This window comes from Cimex lectularius, unplaced genomic scaffold, assembly GCF_000648675.2.
Source record: "Cimex lectularius strain Harlan isolate CLEC.00 unplaced genomic scaffold, Clec_2.1 scaffold186, whole genome shotgun sequence".
In the NCBI taxonomy this organism is placed as follows: Eukaryota; Metazoa; Arthropoda; class Insecta; order Hemiptera; family Cimicidae; genus Cimex; species Cimex lectularius.
Genome location: NW_019392979.1, coordinates 1167566 through 1187276, shown reverse-complemented (window position 1 = coordinate 1187276; position 19711 = coordinate 1167566). Strand labels below are relative to the sequence as shown.

Below are 19711 nucleotides of genomic sequence, written 5' to 3'. Positions count from 1 at the left end.
CTAGCCAAATATTGCAAAGGTCTTACCCGAAATTTTGAATAAGCTGAACAATAAATTAACTCGATGTGTATTTTCCAAATGTTTTGCACGTTGAACTTTTTTATTTCTGTCTCCCATAAATAAACTGATTATTTTTCCTTTTAATTTATCGAGGAAAATGTAAGAACTGTGTTTTAAATAATTTAAACAATATTAGAATATAAATTTTATGTCGCAAGGGTAAAAAAGGACTATAGTTCCATGTACTGGAAGGGGAAGGGCCTGGAAATGCACCCCCACTGTAGAGCTTCGGTAAGGCCTTCGGAGGTCGGCAGTTGGCCAGTTTTGTCATTTTCCTTTCCACGCTCCTGGCTAAGTGCACGTGCCAAACCGGCGACAAAATCCGTCATGTAACACTCGCCGATTCATATGTAAGTTGACTTTTTGCATGCAACTCTTTCGTCAAAAAGGCGAGACTCCACGGACGACATTCTTGTGTAAAAGTATTCACCCTGTTTTCTTTCTGATTCCTTTCAAAACCTGTTTCCGCGCCGAATAGTTTACATTCCTCGAGAATTAAGATCAAATTAGCAATGCTGTTTCCTAATGAACAAATAGACTTCCTATAATCGATTACATTTTAAATCCCAATTAAACCGTTGTCTCTGAACGTGCATGGCCTTCTTATTCTTAACTTGGTCTCGTTGCACATATTCTTGACGATTCGGGAAGCCGACTATCTCGATTTTTTTTTTCAGAAAACGCAACCTGAAGACTGTTGAAGTCATTTTATACAGTTTTTTTCCTGAAAACTCCGCCTTGGCATCGATAACCACCTTTTTTCAATAAATAGAACCGTGAAATGATGTAAAACCCTCTGAACCAATCAGAAAGTGAACATATGTCAATTATTTGATAATTAGTTTGAGCCCTAATAATTAATTACAATGTTTTCTTCGCGAATTTGCTCCCCTTTCTACGTTTAAGAACTTCAATATTATTTGATTTAAAAAATTAATTACTTTCTTTTTATCCTTTTGGAACCTAACTTTAAGAGACTTAAGAAACATACATATTGGGTTCAAGTATGCTGAAGATTTGGTAACTTTTAAATTTCTGTTCACAGCACATGTAAATTGCCGAAATTGTAAATTTAATTAACTTTGTTTTAATACGACATAGCAAGGGGTTTTGAGAATTCTTCTGAGGACTTTTGATTGGAATGTTTGGATTCTTTGGGCGTTAGATGGCTCTGTGGTATCATAGGTCGAATTTAACTATAATTGTTAAGATCGTGATAATTTAATTTTCTACTAACTTGATTTAATCATTTTAATCTAAACGACAGAATTACACTTCACCTCTTTTTAAATCAAACAAAACGACTTATCTTTAAGTGCTAAAAAAAATTAAAAAAATATATCTAAAGATATACTTTCAGATTATTAATTAAATACAATTTTTGTAAATTTGATTTCTTTAACCGTCTCAACGGAATAGGTTCAAAGAAATTATCCACTCAAACTAAGTGTTTTTGGGACATAGGCCTTTTGAGATGTAAATGTGGACAAATTAAAAAAATGATCGACAAAAACAACCAAATAAATTTGAATATTTTCGGTATGGAACGGCGTAGGAATTTTTTGAAATAGGCAGGCCGAATCTCTTCTATATGCACATTTATATTGGGGCCTTAATCACATTTGCATCCATGCCGTAACAGGATTTTACGATCCTTTCTCGAGGAGTCAATGCTTTCTTTTGACACTGTAGAAGGTCGAATGCGTCTAATTGTTTTGCCTTCGTTAGTATTCTTTTTTTTTAATATCTATTTGTATCCTGCACATGAATTATACACATTTCCAATTGTTTTTAAATGCTGTAAAATCCCGGGCAAGAGAATAACAATACTGCAAGCGGAGCATCCGTGCCACTTTAGTAGGTTATCGAGTTCAGGCGAGGACGTCCCGGGGCTCGTTTCAGGCGACGTGGAAGGTTCTTGGGATCGTGGAGAGGGCTTGAGCAGTAGGATTAAGATGGATTGAAAGATTGGAGTTAAACTCCAGGAAGCAGGAATGGATCTTCACTTTAGCGAAAGGAATTGCAATGTGGATAGTGAGGTTGTTGGTTATCGAGTTCAGGCGAGGACGTCCCTGGGCTCGTTTGAGGCGACGTGGAGGATCTTGGGATTGGAAATCTTGGAGAAGGCTTGAGCAGAAGTAGATTGAAGAGATAGAATTGCAATGTGGATAGCAAGGTTGGAGACATAGCAAGTTTTGAGAATTCTTCTGAGGACTTTTGATTAGAATGTTTGGATTCTTTGGGCATTAGATGGCTTGGTGGTATCTCACCGTTCCGCCCCGTATGTCCAAATAGGTCGAAGTAATGTTTTGTTATATAGTTAATTTATTCTTTAACGTCATGTCCGATTTCGGTTCCGTAAGTCTTCTTTATAGGTGTCAAAACGTCTGTTTAGTTCTTATCGCATGAGTTTTTGTTAGGATTCCACGTCAGCTTAAGAAGTTCACCGTAAAGATTATCAACCAAAAGATCACTTTTACCATGCCAATTTAGTAGGTGTCAGTGCAACAGCGAGATCAGGCGGATCAGTAATAATATAAAAAAGATCAAACTGCTAATAAATAGTCAACAACTTACTGCAGAGGTTGTTAAGTAAGGGTTTTAGTTATTTCTATCTCTCTCTAGTTTGGCAATGTTTGATTTTTTTAACGGTTAAAAAATTACAAAACTCAAAGGAGGAAAAACTCATAAGGTGGGGTTGAGATAGGACGTTGATGTCCGAGTGGATCGAGGTCACGATAGCTCAAGTGGTAGAGTAGCGGCGTATCTAGCCGAAGGTCGTGGGTTCGAATCCCGCTCGTGCCATTGACTTTTTTTCATCTCAACTAAAAACCTAATTAATTGTAAATTACAAAACTTTCCAAATATTCGAAGTTACAGTATGTTTGACAAGCATGGAAGTTTGGTTGTCCTTATAAATAAGGATTTTATTGGGCAATCACCAGTTGTGATTTACCACAATTTACCACCAGTAGGAGCCAGTAAACGGCGAAATGTCTTAGCCAATATATACAGCAAGAATAGGCGGACCAACCAGATCAGGCACGAAGAACTACTCTTTAACGGCAGTTGTACAAAACATACAGGGAGAACAGGCGGACCAGTATGGATTAAAATGCAAACAAATATTCTACAATACGTAGATACCAAGGCTTAGTTTCAAACCTTCTTCTGTGCTAGTACAGTGCCATTTTTTAATGAGTTAATCAATCAGTTAAATTGGTTAAAATGTGTTCGACAAAAATGGCAGTTTTACCAACCTGTGATGACTTTATTGAGTGGTGTGTATTTTGTGACTTCAGTTGTCCTTATTACGTGGATGGACGTCTTACCCAAAATGTATAACAGTGAGGACATGCGGACCAGTGTGGTTATATATTACACAGGGCGGGCGACCAGGACCCGAGGGGTTAAAAGCCTGAGTAGGCCCGTACCCCATCCCTAAAAGGTCCGGGACCTGGTCGGCTCACGAGTCCTGCATAAACCTATTGGACCTATTCACAAACCCCAGGATTGTGGACCATTTTATCCTGGGGAGTGTTTTGGTTATGTCCTCTCCTTCGAAAGTATTAAATCTTTCCCTAGCATACCTATCGCATTCTGCGAGGTAGTGTCGAGCCGTTTCTTCTTTTGTTTCGCAGAAGCGGCAGAAGGGGTCTGGTAGAGTACCCATTATGAAGAGGTGTCTTCTCAAGGGGCAATGGCCCGTTAGGATACCTATCAGCCTCCTTATTCCCCTCCTAGAGTTAGAGAGTAGCCATTTCGTTTCTTTAGGTTTGATTTCCTTCAGAAACTCCTTCGATTGCCTGCATCCTGGGGACATATTCCATTCCTTAAGGAATTGTTTCATGCCCCAGCTACCTATACTCTCTTTTGCTGTGCTTAAAGAGTGGGGTAATACCGGTTGTGGTCCGACGAACTCAGTATTTGATCCTTCCTTGGCCAGGCTGTCCGCCTCCTCATTGCCATAGTGCCCCTTATGAGCAGGTATCCATATGAGGGTTACCCTATTCTCATACCTGGCGACCAGTGTGGTTAGTGTGGATTAGGATGCAAACAATAACCAACAACTCGTAGGCCAACAAAGCTTCTTATTAAACTTCTGTGCTAGAAAAGTTCCAATTTTTTAATGAGTGAAAAAATTACAAAAATTTAAATAACCAAATTCAAAATACGTTTGTCAACATGGCAGTTTTATCCTACCTGTGACGATTTTATTGGGGTCTGTTTTGAGACTTGCCAGTTGCCATATTACGTGGATGATGAAATACCTCATCCAATCTATAACAACGAGAACAGGGAAGAACAAATTGTCCTTCAATGGCAGTTCGACAAAATCAGCATATAGCAAGAAGCAAGAACAGGTGGACCAAGATGATCAAACTCAATAAATATTTTGAGATCTTTATTCTACTATTCATTGATAAATTATGACCTTTACCTTGGAATGTCTTGGCACTGGCAGGTTTGAATTTAAATTGAAAGGCGTGCAATATATACATGATATAATTTTCCTTATGAAGGATGTTATTAAATAACCACGTTCAAAAGCAATGGATTCTTGCCAATATTTTATTATTGCGATGATGCAATTAAGGCATTAGACGATTTTTATCACAAATATCGTCTTGAATTTAAATAAATTTACATTACAAGTCAGCACGGCTAAATGAATTCGTTATGTAACGGATTTTACTAGTGATCTTTTTTTTTTTTTTTTTGAATAATTTTTGTCTAAAATTAAGATTTAAACCCTCGACACTTGTATGTAAACTGATGCGTGTCATCAATCAAAACAATCTTTCTCTGATGTTCCTTCTTCCATGACCCTAAGCTGTGCAGTCGAACTATGATTCGCAAACGGCTCTAATCGTTTACAAACAACCATTGAAAGAACGTGTTAAACCAACAAAAAAATGTTAGTTCAGTTGCACGAGAAATTCATCGGCTAATACTACTAATACTTACTTATCCGACGGTGATACTTTCAGTACCTGTGGTTTGTTTCGGAGTGGTCGTTGATTTATAGTCATTTGATGATATACGAAAGGTACGTTTTTACAAAAAGGCAATTCTTTATTGAAAACATCTTGACAGTCCATCATTAAATCAATAATCTGTTTTAAAGAAAATTTCGAATATTTGTAAGAAAGCCAATTTTTGATCGAGTGAAAAATATCACCTTATTTAATTATAACAAATCACATCTATTGTCATTAATCTTGAAATGTTTAACAGTAAACATGTTGGTTTTTCTTGTTTGATTGAACTAACGGATGAATTAAACAGTCTAGTCAGTATTTTTAGCCTATCTTAAAAATTGTTTCAACATTTCCAGACTATAAAGTCCAATTATAGCTAATAGTCAATATTACAAGTAAATATAAGTATGTAAAAACAATTATGCATTACTGCTATCCAGCAAACTCCAATAATAATAATACTTTATTTGATAAATAATGTAAATAACAAATGTGTGGTGATTAGTGTCCGTTGGTCGATGATTATTCAGAAATCGTGAGATGCGGTCTGGTGTGACGTAGGTTTCAGAAAAACATTTTCTTTATCGTGCCAACGTTTCGATCTTTATTGAGATCATCTTCAGGGCCTGGATTTACAAACATTGTTTAAATTGAACAAAAATAGGTAGGATGTGGAAAAAAGTGAATTTATACAATGCAAATCAATTTTTTTTATATTCAATCAAAGTATTTCTACTCACTCAAAGTGTTTGTTTTCTGCATAGAGTAGAAATAGTTTGATTGAATATTGAAAAAAAAATTCCATTGTATAAACTCACTTTTTCCCACATCCTACATGTTTTTGTTAAATTTAAACAATGTTTATAAATTTAATCAATTTAACAATGTAAATCCGTGGCCCTGAAGATGATCTCAATAAAGATCGAAACATCGGCACGATAAAGAAAATGTTTTTCTGAAACCTGCATCACACCAGACCACATCTCACGATTTCTGAATAATCATAAATAACAATACATACCCTTTTAAAAAACAAACATTTACAGCAATTCACTAATTTCGTAGTCCGCTTGACCAATTAAATCTTTACAATTAAGGTTTTTAGTTGAGATGAAAAAAAGCTAATGGCACGAGCGGGATTCGAACCCACGATCTTCGGCTAGATACGCCGCTGCTCTACCACTTGAGCTCAACTAAAAACCTTAATTAATTGTAATGATTTAATTGGTCAAGCGGACCACGAAGTTAGTGAATTTAAAGAATTAATATGAAGTACACTTCACTAAAGCTCTCCGTGGCCATTACCGATTACACGACATTTGAAAAATGGCAAAAAGGAGGGAAAACTCATAAGGTGGGGTTGAGATAGGAAGTTGATGTCCGAGTGGATCGAGGTCACGATAGCTCAAGTGGTAGAGCAGCGGCGTATCTAGCCGAAGATCGTGGGTTCGAATCCCGCTCGTGCCATTAGCTTTTTTTCATCTCAACTAAAAACCTTAATTAATTGTAATTTACAGCAATGTAATAGTCTGCTTGGAGTCAACATTATTGAAATATTAATTTTTTTTAAATAATGAAATAGCCAATAAAATTACCAATAAATATTCAATGTGTTTCACCGTATAATTAGAAAAAAGAAAACAAATAACATAATCTGGTGAATATAGAGCAAGATAAATTTATATACAATTAATTAAGTGAAAGATCGTTCTATTAAATCAAAAATTAAATTGTTGTACCAGTTCCTAGCAGTAAAACCAGGCATGGCTCATTTAAAAGTTTGACTATGCTTTTTTCCGAGAGCACAGCACTACCCAAATACGAAATTCTGTAAAACAGAATGGTACATTTAGCCAAGTGCACGATAGTTTCCTTTTTTATTGAATTGCACAGAGAGAACATTTCTGTATCCTTCTGGCAGCCTATCATGGGAATCGGAGGAGTTTTAGAACCTATTCAAGCTTCTCCAGTTATTATAGAGGATAATTGCTTCATTGGAGCGCGCAGCGAGATAGCCGAACCTTAACTACATTATATAAATTTTCCTGTTGGCTTACAATGGCCACTATTAATATCAATCTTAGTAATTTGATCATTTTTTGCAACAATAAAAATCGTTGGAGAAAAAGCTTATGGATGGGCAAAAAGCGAAAGTGGTATTCACAGACTGGTTAGAATACCACCATTTGATGCAAACAGCAAACGTCATACCAGTTTTGCAAGCGTAGATTTGGTTATCTTGAGCAGAGCAAACTTTTACACTGAGAGAATTACTATTTCGTTTTATCTCCTCAACTTTAGTGCTGAGTAAGAATTTTATTCCTTGTTTTTGCAGACTAGAAAGAAGAGACGTACTTAATTTTCCATCCGTTGCTGGTCAAAACGACAAGAAAACTTGTATTTGGCGTAATATTTTTCGCACTATGTGCACCTCATGTCTTTATAAAACTTCTGGTTTTTACCGCTGGAATGATGGTGAATTACCTATATGAATTGTCTAAAATAGATAATAGTCATGAGAGCTATATGGTTAATCATTCGTATCCTTCTAAAGTCAGTTTTCAAGATACCGATTTATCTGATATTGATTTCAGTTTTAGCGAGCTACATCAAGTTGACGTTTCTGTTCTGACATGGAACTCCAGTAGCAAAAAATATTTTTATTTATTATTACCTGAGATGTAATTTTCGTGTACAGGTGACCAGAGAATTTTAAGATTTTCTTTACATATTTAAAATTGGGCTTTAACGTATGCTGAAATAAGGGATCAACACGGGTTTCTATATATAGCATGTTATTTGAAGTACAAGAAGGCAAGGCAAACAACTGCTTGATGTACTTTAATGATATTTTAAACTGATCGTAAGGTCGAAATGACATCCCTATGTGATAATGAACTATAATAAACAATTCACTAGTTTCGTGGTCGCTTGACCAATTAAATCATTNACCCAAATTGTGTAATATTAATCGCAATTTTTGCTGCCGAGACTTTCTGCACAAAGCATCGAGGGAAAAACAAGAAGTTAACATCACAAAAAGTAACCACTTCGATAAGAGTCCCTATGAAATGGCAAACTATTCTTTTAAAAATCGTAATAAATTACAAAAGTTTAGTCTAACAATGAACTGTTATGTTAATTTTTGATGAGTTTTTATAGATAATGTATACGTGCAAAAAAAATTATCAGCATGTACCCAGTATTATAGTTTCTTAATTTTGTTTACGTATCATTTTTTTTGTAAGTGATTTCTCGGAAAAATATTCAAATTCTGTATGATCTGAAGAAATGTTACACGATGATGTCAAAGTATCTTCCTTTTTCCCAGACAAGGCTGTTCTTACAGATATTCAAATGATTGTCTCGGTAGCCGTTTTGGCGAATTGTCCTTTTCCAAAATAAAACCCCATGCCACAATATAAAGAGGGTTATCGGATATTTCAAAAATGCGGATTATTTGCATACGAGCCGATTCCTATCTGGGAGTTGCGGTCCTTGGGATCTTGTTTATCGCCCCCTCCTTGCCGACGACTACACCCCCTCGCGTTTTTCGAAGATATTTCAGAAAACATACACAAGCCGGCACCCCGCTAGGAAAACGCCTATTCTTTAAGCGGCTGAAGTCGTGTTTAGTCATATTTTTTAATCTACCTAAAAATATGTTTACTACCTTGGGAAGATTTAAGGATGAAACCGAGTAATAAACTATATTGTCACAATAAAAAAAATTACTAAAAAGATGGCAGTATCATTTAGAACTATCATAAATTTCCTAATATTTTCGCCAAGCCAACACCCAATTAAAAAAACTCATTATCTACATACAAAAACAACTGTTAAACATCTACATACAAAGTGAACTGAACGCAACCAAAATTTTCTGGTGATTTTAATGTGCAATTGAAAAACAACATTTGATCCTGAGCCTCTTTTTTATCATTTTCTCTCTGAAACATTTAGTTTTTCAAAATGAAAACAAACTGATAGGGTAAAGTGTAGTCATTTTTAATGGCGTTATTGATCATGAAAATTATTATTGTTTACATGTTTTAAAATGTTTTTAATCTTCTTTCGTGGTCAATTGATTTGCAAACTTTTTTGTCATGATCACTGTCAAAAGCAATGATTGCCGATTTTAAAGCCATTAAGTGTCGGGCAGTTCAACACGCTTCATGTTTAAGTTTTTGTTGAGAAATCGCTAAGTGAAACTGTTTTTTTTTTAAATAAAATTATCTACAAATATTGAACGTTTTGGCTTTGGATCTGTTAGCCAAAGACAAACTTTCTAGAGAAACATGAATAGATCCAATCGCCAACAGTCGAACGCCCTTGAACGCGGTCGTCATCCAAGAAAACGCCACTAGTTTTTATACAGCAACAGAACAAGCGATGAGCAGTACCAGAACTTAAAAGATCTTTTCCGGTCAAGATCCGACGAGCATTGCGGACCACTTCTTGGCATTGCAACCAGGCCCTAAAGCCCATGCAGACGACTCTCCCTCTGCCACAGTGCAATCCGAGGCCAGTGAAAATTATGACGCCTCGATGATGACAGATTCTGAAGAAAGTTTACTCGGCAACCTGACAAAATCCCGCTGCCAATAATACCTTATAAACTTCAGACAATTTTTGGAGTTGGAACGAAGGTTCGTATGCGGAGATTTCGATAAATTTTTGATCACTGAATGAAAAAGTTTACCTTCGTTGGATGTATAAGCTACAAAGTTGTACGAAACGTAAACATCTACATATCTATATTTTCTTCTGGGCCAAAATTTCCTGTAATTTTCTCATAACATCTAACGTTTTTCAATTGCATATTAGAATTTAAAAAATACGTATTTTTTTATTTTTCTTGTGGAGAAAAGTTCTAGATGTGCATGTTAACACCCTGTATATTGTGCACGAACAGGATTCAAACATAATGTTGTCGTAGATAGGCTTGCCAAAGATGCCACCACAACAGGCAATTTTCTAAAAGCGCCAGTACTCAGAAACAATCTTCATGCTTTATTAAGATTACAGCTGCAGATAATTGAAAGCCAAATTGAATACCTGTCAAATAACAAAGGGATCACATACAAAAATATGTTTCCGTTGGTAGCACGTGAACCTTGGCTCACCAAAGAAATTAATATAACCAAGGAATTTTGCAAAACAATATAAGGTTAAGATCCAATCACTGTGCAAAGGATATCTCAACAGATTTAATATAATCCCATCACCGAACTGTGAGGACTGCGGAACATATGAGGATCTCAAACACATCGTCATGCACTGCAAGAAACATGCAAATGAACGCAGAAATTATTAAATTCACTAATTTTGTGGTTCGCTTGACCAATTAATATATTACAATTAATTAAGGAGGGAAAACTCAAAAGGTGGGGTTGAGATGGGAAGTTAGTGTCCAAGTGGATCGAGGTCACGATAGCTCAAGTGGTAGAGCAGCAGCGTATCAAGCCAAAGATCGTGGGTTCGAATCCCGCTAGGGCCATTGACTTTTTTATCTCAACTAAAAACCTTATTAATTGCAGAAATTATTTTTGACAGACTCTCAAATGCCGAAGAAATAAATCTTCAATCATGTTATGGATACAAAGCTCTAATATCGTCCTCCAAATTAGCTGTGTACCGTGAATTGTACAGTTTTATTAGGAATATTAATGTAATTGTGTAAATAATGATGTATAAAATGTATATTACAATTATAATATTTAGTTTTTAGGAAATAATAATAATTACATATAAGATGTAAAAGTGATGGCTGTAAAATATTTTGGAGTCAATAAAAGAAAAAAAGACATTGCGAAGATGTGTCGCTGCTTTAACTCTTCCTCTTATGAGTCGTTCATTCCCAATCATTTTTCGTTTGATCATCCCCAAACATCCTGGCTTTCCTATTCTCTCCGGTTAGATTTTAACAAAAAGTGCAAACATCTCATTCTTTGTTTTCTTCCTTTTTCTATGCCGTTTTTTCATCTTAGTTAATTTTTTTCTCCCTTTATGGATTTTTTTACCTCAATAAGTTTTTATGGTTATGAATTGTTTAAGACAAAAATTTATAGAAAAAAAATTGCAGGTATAATTCAATAGGTTCATTTGCATTACTCTGGTTTGGGATTATTGATTTGGTATATAATTGACCACATATCCCATAATCCCAACCTAAGAATATTTAGTATGAATATCATCCAGGTATTCTTTGTTTTGTAACCTTTGTGCCCCTGTTTGGTGCTTAAGAGTCCTAATTGAGCTACATTGTGATATTATGGTTGTGTAGATTCCAAAAGTTTTCTATTGTTGAGTAAGAGTTCTTCAGTCTTTTAGAAAATGTATGACATTTCCTCTGCTTCTTGTAGAATCTACACATCCACTATTTCTAGATGTCCATTGAGTCTGCAGTGTCATGTTAAACTCCCAGTTTCTTCCTTCTTTCTGATGTCTTCCAAAATTCTGCAAGAAGATCCTTAGGTTACTTAAGTTAATGTATGATTTTACACCATATCTTCTTATAAAAGTTTGTCTGATTATTTTTATTATTATTATATGAATTAATGTAATTTTCGCCCTTATAGTTGTTAAGTGCTGGAGTCATTTGATTATTATGTTCATTTCTTTTAATATCTTTTTTATTAGTTACTAAACCCAGCAATGATTACAATACATCTTTGCCTTGAAAATGACCCAAATATTTCTCAGTGTTTCAATTTCAATTTTAGTTTTTAGTCAAGAGGTGAATAGTTTTGACATAATGGAAAATCGTGTGAATGCCATTGCTTTTAATATTTGCATCTTTTTCTTAGGCGATTTAAATATGCTTTTCCAAAATGAAACCCAGTTTCTTGCATGTGCTTTAGACTTATTTACAAGAAACTAATACACTAAAATTAGTCAGAGAAATTAGATAGAGTCAGAGAAATTCAGAACAATCAGATTTATATAAAATGAGTACAGTTGCAGGTATCTGTTCTTTGACAGTTTAAGTATTAAAATCTCTAGCTGTGACAGATGTTACATGCAACATGAAAATGAACGGCAAAATTAAACAAATAATCCAACTTGAAACTTTAAATAATTTTTTAAACTTTTTAAAATTAATTTAAATTTAGATAAAAATTCCACCTATTAAATGTTAAATTTAAAATTGACCAAATTAATTTATAATCTGACCACGTCAAATTATAATCTTATAAAAATCTATTCTAACTGTAATCCAGTGTTATTTATAACAAAATAGACCCCCCATCAATCCCTTCTTTCTTCTCATTGCCTCATTAACAATGTTATAAAAAAAAGACATCCTCCTTTTTCTTCTTCCATGCAATCATAGGACAAGATAAAAAGTGGCGAAGAGTAAAGGTCATCTTGTCAGAATCTGCTTTGATATTGGATTGGAAGAATTGCGTAGATTATTATATAATTAGAAATTAGATTCAGTTTTACACCATTAGTTGGCCAGTAGTGAATGCCAAATGGTCCAAGCATAACCACATGTAAAAGTAGTGCCCCTATATGTGCAAAGTGTAATTTTCGATTAAACATCGCAAATTTAGAAATTTAAAGAAACAGAAAAAAACTACTGGTGTGTAATGAAAAAGAAAATTCTTATGGCAAATTATTACATTTGTAGGTTTCAGTGTGGGAATGGATGAGACAAAACCAAAGGAGATCGAAAATGAAGAAGAAGCCGATGACGATCCTCAGACTCTAACTACCTATGTCACTGTGCCTCCTGATGGTGGATGGGGTTGGGTAATTGTCGCAGCATCATTTATATGCAATCTAGTGGTTGACGGCATTGTATTCTCCTTTGGTGCACTGCTTAAAGAAATAGCAGATGAATTTGAAGTGTCTGATTCTAAAGCTACAATAGCCGGATCGTTGCTTTCCGGTTTCTATCTTATTGCGGGTATGTATTTATACAAAAGTGTGCATAAGTGCAATATTGATTTTCATTGAATTTTTAGGACCTTTTGTTAGTGCTTTGGCAAACAGATATGGATTCCGTTTCACTGGTGTCATTGGAGGTTTATTTTCAGGAGTTATTTTTGCATTATCAAGCTTAGCTCCAAATATTGAATTTTTATGGGTATTTTATGGCATACTAGGAGGTGAATATTTTCTTATAAATTATAAAATATCGTTGTATAATAAATTGGTTATAATTTTAATTTGTCTAGGGATTGGGTTTAGCATGATTTACGTCCCGGCTGTGATAACAACTGGTTTTTACTTTGAAAAATGGAGGGCACTAGCTACAGGAATCTCAGTCACAGGATCTGGTGTTGGTACAATCGTAATGGGCCCTGTAACAATCGCTTTAATAAAAATGTTTGGCTGGAGAGGAGCAATCCTTTGTCAAGCAGGTAAAAATACATGAACTTGTAGGATTGTAAATGTGAAAATATAGACGTGCAATGCAATGTTATACATGTTAAGAAACTAAAAACATAAACTCTAATAATTATTCAGAAATGGTGAGATGTGAGTGTTTGTCTTCTGTGTAATTGTGCCATTCTTGCGTGTCGTGTTGAGAGTGCCCTCTCTGTGAGAAACACGACACGCAAGAATGGCACAATTACACAGAAGACAAACACTTCGAGCCCTGAAGATGATCTCAATAAAGATTGAAACATTGGCACGATAAAGAAAATGCTTTTCTGAAACTTATATCACACCAGACCGCATCTCATGATTTCTGAATAATTATCGATTAACAGTCACTAACCACCACACATAAACTCTAATGCTCACTGTTAAAGTACCTAACACATTTGTGTAAAAATTTTAGGTATAATCATTACTTGTTCAATGTTTAGTGCATTGTACAGACCTCTCAAACCTATAAAAGTAAATGTAAATTTTGATGAGGCAAATGCTGAAGACAAGACAAAGCTGCCACTTTTGGACAGGATAAAAATTGCGAGAGATCAGCTTAAGAAAACTGACTCAACAATAAGCATCGATAATGAAATTGGCATCACGGCACAACAGCCAACAGGCGTTAATAAATTCTTAAAAGCCAACAACAATGTTTCTTATCCAACCGCAGCAGAGGCACTGACTGTGAGCACTGAAAATGTAGAACAATCTTGTGAATCTCTGTGCACCAAGGAAAATACCAAAAACAAGGAGAAGAGGAGAAGTCTGTACTCTGACATACTGGCTAAAGACAAAACAAGCTCAGACAGTCATGATCCCCTTAAAGAATATACTGCAGATGATGAGTTGATGTCTGAACACAACCATGATGAAGTTTTCCAAGGTCATAAAAAGGAAAAGAAAGCTTCAGAGGTTAGAAGAGATAGTATAACAATTAAATATAGATCAAGAACGACATCAGATAGCAGCTACAAGAGCTCAAGGTCGAGAAGGAACACGCTTTCAAAAATAGATGCTGGCGTCAGGCCGCTGTACCGAGATGACATATTCTTTCAAGCAAGTCTCAACAGGCTTCCCCAGTATGCTTCCCATGTATGTAATTATGTTGTATCTCGTCACCAACAAGTTTGGCAGGCTTTACATTTTTTTACACTTTCAGGCTAGTGGTCTGGACTACTCATTGTCAGTTACAAGACTGCCTACTTGGAAAGATGTGCAAGAAGAGGAAGAGGCCAAATGCGTTCTATGCCCAGAAGCCGTGCGAAGGACGCTCGCTACAATGTTAGATTTAACTCTTTTGAAATCTCCCACATTCTTGTTGTTTTCGAGTGCTGGGTTCATTACGATGATGGGGATGTTTGTACCGTTCATGTTCTTAGGAGGTAAGGATCATTTTTCCACAATGGGTGTCAATAATTTTCTTGCATGCATAAACAACAGTGTTAAAAATTTACAATAATACAAATTATTTGGGTTATATAACAATGTTAACAAATTAAATTCACTAGTTTCGTGGTCCGCTTGACCAATTAATATCTTACATTTAATTAAGGTTTTCAGTTGAGATAAAAAAGTCAATGGCACAAGATGAGGTCACGATAGCTCAAGTGGTAGAGCAGCGGCGTATCAAGCCGAAGATCGTGGGTTCAAATCCTTCTCGTGCCATTGACTTTTTATCTCAACTGAAAACCTTAATTAATTGTAAAATGTTAACAAAAATTTATCCACATAAAAATATAAAATATTTTACAACTAATTAGGATGTTACTTTCAGCTAGAGCAATCAATAATGGTTATGACAAAGAACTAGCTGTGTTTCTTGTGTCATCAATTGGAATCACAAACACAATTGGTCGGATATTATGTGGTGCTATCACAAGCATTCCAGGCGTTAGCTCTCTGTGGATAAATAACATTGCTCTCACAGTGGGTGGCATTGCTACTATGTTCAGCGGGATATCACATGAAGGCTACTTTCAATTTGGCTTTGCGGCAATATTTGGCTTGTCAATTTGTAAGTTAGATTTGATATAGTTAGAAATTTAACAATATATTTAAATTGTGTCAAACAGCCTGCTTTGCCTCCCTTCGATCAATTATGATCGTCGACCTTATTGGGCTAGAAAATCTGACCAATGCATTCGGGCTGCTCTTACTTTTTCAAGGCGTAGCTGCTACCATTGGATCACCAATTGCAGGTAAGGCAATTAAAATGTGTTTTTTACCATTCCTTTTAACACTATATAACTATGATTTTTCAGGAATGTTTTATGATTTGACTGGATCATATGACATTTCGTTTTATCTCTCTGGTGCTTTAATACTACTTTCTGGAGTCATGTGCTATCCACTTAACCACTTGAAGAGATGGGAGGAATCTAGGAAAAAAGAAAATGACAAACAATCAAAAAAGGAAGTTGTGTAAAATTTTAAGGAAACATTAACGAAATCTGTGGATGGAATAAATGATATTTATTTAAACTGAATTAATATATAAAAAGGAAAATTATTGTTTCTAGTTTACTAAATCAGTTATAACTCATTAAAACTGATTATGAATAATTAATTAACCCAGAATTAACAACTTTGAAACTTAATGAGTAATGTGTTAGTAACTATTTAATTTTATAATTGATTTTTGACCGTGTATTCACTCAGGCACGACTATAGAAATACTGAAAAAGAAATACTCGTTGCTTTCTTGCAATTGAGAATAATTTGACATTTTGCTCTTGAGAGCATTTTGTAGAAGTGTTGGAACAAATGTGGCTTAATATTTGCAAAAAAATTTACATATGTTACCAAGACACCAATGCTTTGTAAATATCACATCACTAAAATATGAATTTTAGTGGTAGGCAATATTTTTGTACATATTTTACGATATTTTTAAATGTATTTGTTTTTATAGACTTCTTATGTGAAAATGTCTTCTGTGATGTTACTGTTAAGGATTGAAATATAATTTTTGAGTTTTTGTTTTATTAAACTCCTTGTCTCTTTCTTTCACTATTAAAAATCAGTTTTTGTTTATTGAAAAATGAAAAATTACGTAGAAAAAATAATCAAATTAGTATTTTGTGAGTCAGGAACACACAAATACAATGTGTCCAATTATAAGATCACTCGATTATTTGAGTTTGTTGTTGTTTAATTGTCTGTAAGGGGGCGTCGGTGGCCGCAGTGGTTTAATCGTTGACATGGTGCTCATCACTGTAAGGTTAAGGTCCCGGTTCGAATCCAGCAGCCCTGCATTCAACCTGACATATTTAACACCAGCACCCTGAGGGTTTATATGACCTCTGCTGTTGCGAACCCTTCACAGAAAAAAACAAAAAAATTGTCTGTCAAGAGGGATTCAAATATATGACAATAATAAATAATGCAATAATGCGAATAAATTCACTAGTTTTCGTGGTCCGCTTGACCAATTAATATCTTTCAGTTAATTAAGATTTTTAGTTGAGTTAAAAAAGTCAGTGTTATGAGCAGGATTCGAAACCACGACCTTCAGCTAGAAACGCCGCTACTATAGTGCAAGTGGTAGAGTAGCGGCGTATCTAGCCGAAGGTCGTGGGTTCGAATCCCGCTCGTGACACTGACTTTTTTTATCTCAACTAACAACCTTAATTAATTGAAAGAGTAATACATAGATGTCTTGTAGGTATAATGACAGATGTAAATCGCTTAACGATCATAATAGTTACATATATCGTAATAGATTGATAAAAATAGATATGGTAAATATGTACATATAAAAATATATTAGTAGTGTGATACGTTCAAAGGTAGGAATGCTTAGAATGGTAGAAACTTAAATCGATAATTAAGTAGTTTGATGCTAATTGGTGATAATTGAGTCTTTGAAAGATAAGGACTGATCGATAAATAAATATAGATAGAAATGAATAATGTGGTAAATTTGTATGCTGTTGTCATCTGTTCCATTATGTATGTAAATAGACAACAATTCAAAAGTGTGGTTGATAAATAAAGATGAGAAAGATAAGAAACGTACATAGACACTAACTTCAATTCAAAAGGTGGGGTTGAGATGGGAAGTTGGTGTCCGAGCGAATCGAGGTCACGATAGCTCAAGTGGTAGAGCAGCGGCGTATCAAGCCGAAGATCATGGGTTCGAATCCCGCTCGTGACATTGACTTTTTTATCTCAACTAAAAACCTTAATTAATTGAAAAATGCGAATACAGTCAACTCTTGATAATTCAAAACCGAAGAGACCAAAAAAATAATTCAAATTATCAAGTGGTAAAAAAAAAACTTGTTAAGAGTTGACATGCATTTTTCCAAGTTATTACATAAGTGTGTGGTGACCATAAGTTAATGATTATTTGAAAATCTTGAAATGCGATCTTGTGTAACGTACGTTTTAGAAAAACATTTTATTTATCGTGCCAACGTTTCGATCTTTATTGAAATCATCTTCAGAGCCTGGGATTGATAAACATTGTTTAAATTTTATAAATACATGCCATAATGTGAAAAAAAAACGGGGCGCTATAGAGAATGTTTTTTTCTAACCTCTGTCACATGAGACCGCATCTCACGATTTTCAAATAGTTATTATATAAACTGTACAGACAAAAACAGTAAAAATAATGAAAAGCAGAAATAGATCAACTGCAAAATTGAATGTTGGTACACATTATTAAAAAAAAAATTGTGAAGTTGTTTTTGTTTCAATGTGGCCTGGTGTCTTTTGTTTAAATGATTTTCCAAAATGACCAGTGTTGAGGCCACATTGACAAAACACTGACCACAAACATAACAAACCAGAGAATATTCTAAGACATGTCAGGCTGTAGGTAGGTAACCACTAAACATAAATGGATAATATTTAATAAGTAAAGTAATAAGTAAAGTAATAAGTAAAGTAAATAAGTAAATCACTTCACTAACAGCTCCCACTTCATAAGTCGTTGAGAATCGAATCCCGATTTTGAAAAATGTCAAAAAGAAGGAAAATTCAAAAAAGTAGTACGCTGAGATGGGGAATTGGTGTCATTTAGATGGAAGACACAATAGCTCAAGTAGTTAGAGCAGCAACGTATTTAGCCAAAGGTCATGGGTTCGAATCCCGCTTGTGACACTAACTTTTTAGTAAAGTAATCTCAACCAAGACCTTACATAAAAAGAATAATTAATTGAAATTCTCAATATTGTTAAAATTCAACTGCTTGATAAATTATCGTAATAAAAAGCACAAATATTTCACTCGGGTACTCTGGAATAGAGCAATGAAGTAACAATAGAATAGACAATTGTTTCTGATTGACTCAGGCAAGATTAAAAAAATGTATCAGCTTCTTTTGTTTCAATACTACTATAAAAAAATTGGGTCATCAGGGGTATTGGTATATTTTTATATTTCATTTATACACTGATGAGCAAGTTTAACACACCACTCAATTTATTTAGTTATTATTATTAATTTTTAAGGTTTTTATTTAGTTTAAAATTAAATCCATTATCTGTCCAAATTAGGTACAGGTAATGAGTATCTTATTCAAAATAAACAGTAAATAATGCTTTGTTTGCTTCATTTTCTTTCATATTATTTAATAATTATGCCTTTCCATTCTGATACGCCTAAAGATCACTCTCGGTTAATCTTTTTTCTTCTTTGATTTCATTTAATTTTATTCTTATTCTTAAACCCTTTTCAATAGCTCCATTTGAGTATGACCTGTCAGGGTCAGAACATTATTAGAGGAAAGATATGTACTGCCAGCATGAAGTTACCAGGAGACTTGAGTGTAAATCACTCTAAAACAGGAATGGTTCTTCAGGGGAAATACAGGGCTTTACACTAGAATTCTAGGACAGGATCGACCTAGGTCTAGTCGAGAGAGATGACAGATGAATCTGTCATCAGGAAACTGCAGCATAATGAGAAATGTGATAAGAAATCTGTAAGACAAGTTCGAAATGTTACAATTTCCCCAGGACTGTAAGAACAAGGCTCAATGAAAATAACCTCAAGTGCCTGTCACCGAGCATGTGGATCTTTTACCACAGAAAATGGCCAGTGTTCAGTTTGCATGGAACATGTGACTTGGACATTGGCATATTGGGGACAAGTGGTTGGGACATCCTTTACATATGGGGTGAAATCTTCAGATGGTAGTTATTTCATATGGAGACACTCAGAAAAAATATACGCCTCATGTTGTATAGTTCCTCAGGTTACATTCGATAGTGGGTCATTGATGTTCTGGTGTAGCATTTCCTTGGACCACCCAAAATGGTTGGTGTGCAATA

At 34.7% G+C, this 19711-nt stretch overlaps 1 protein-coding gene across 4 annotated transcripts; it reads left to right on the top strand.

The window, feature by feature from the left end:
* The first annotated feature begins 315 nt into the window (after nt 1-315).
* LOC106665163 (monocarboxylate transporter 9) lies at nt 316-16407 on the top strand. 4 transcript variants are annotated; one of them, XM_014391396.2, is made up of 9 exons: nt 316-410; nt 12679-12957; nt 13016-13159; nt 13229-13414; nt 13840-14522; nt 14590-14812; nt 15205-15444; nt 15503-15628; nt 15692-16407. In XM_014391396.2, exons 2-9 carry the CDS (start codon nt 12693-12695, stop codon nt 15853-15855), a joined length of 2031 nt encoding a protein of 676 aa, XP_014246882.1. In that variant the 5' UTR covers nt 316-410; nt 12679-12692; the 3' UTR covers nt 15856-16407. The 4 variants fall into 4 exon arrangements, with proteins under 4 accessions (XP_014246882.1, XP_014246883.1, XP_014246880.1 ...); XM_014391397.2 differs by lacking the exon at nt 316-410 and adding an exon at nt 4953-5110; XM_014391394.2 differs by lacking the exon at nt 316-410 and adding an exon at nt 12491-12630 and having other exon boundaries at nt 12686-12957.
* The last annotated feature ends 3304 nt before the right edge of the window (nt 16408-19711 follow it).

Excerpts from the sequence above, each read along its gene's own strand:
- LOC106665163 (XM_014391396.2), top strand. The coding sequence starts at position 12,693 with ATGGATGAGACAAAACCAAAGGAGATCGAAAATGAAGAAGAAGCCGAT. Across the intron at positions 14,813-15,204 it reads ACCGTTCATGTTCTTAGGAG|CTAGAGCAATCAATAATGGT; the intron begins GTAAGGATCATT and ends TGTTACTTTCAG. Across the intron at positions 15,445-15,502 it reads AATATTTGGCTTGTCAATTT|CCTGCTTTGCCTCCCTTCGA; the intron begins GTAAGTTAGATT and ends TGTGTCAAACAG.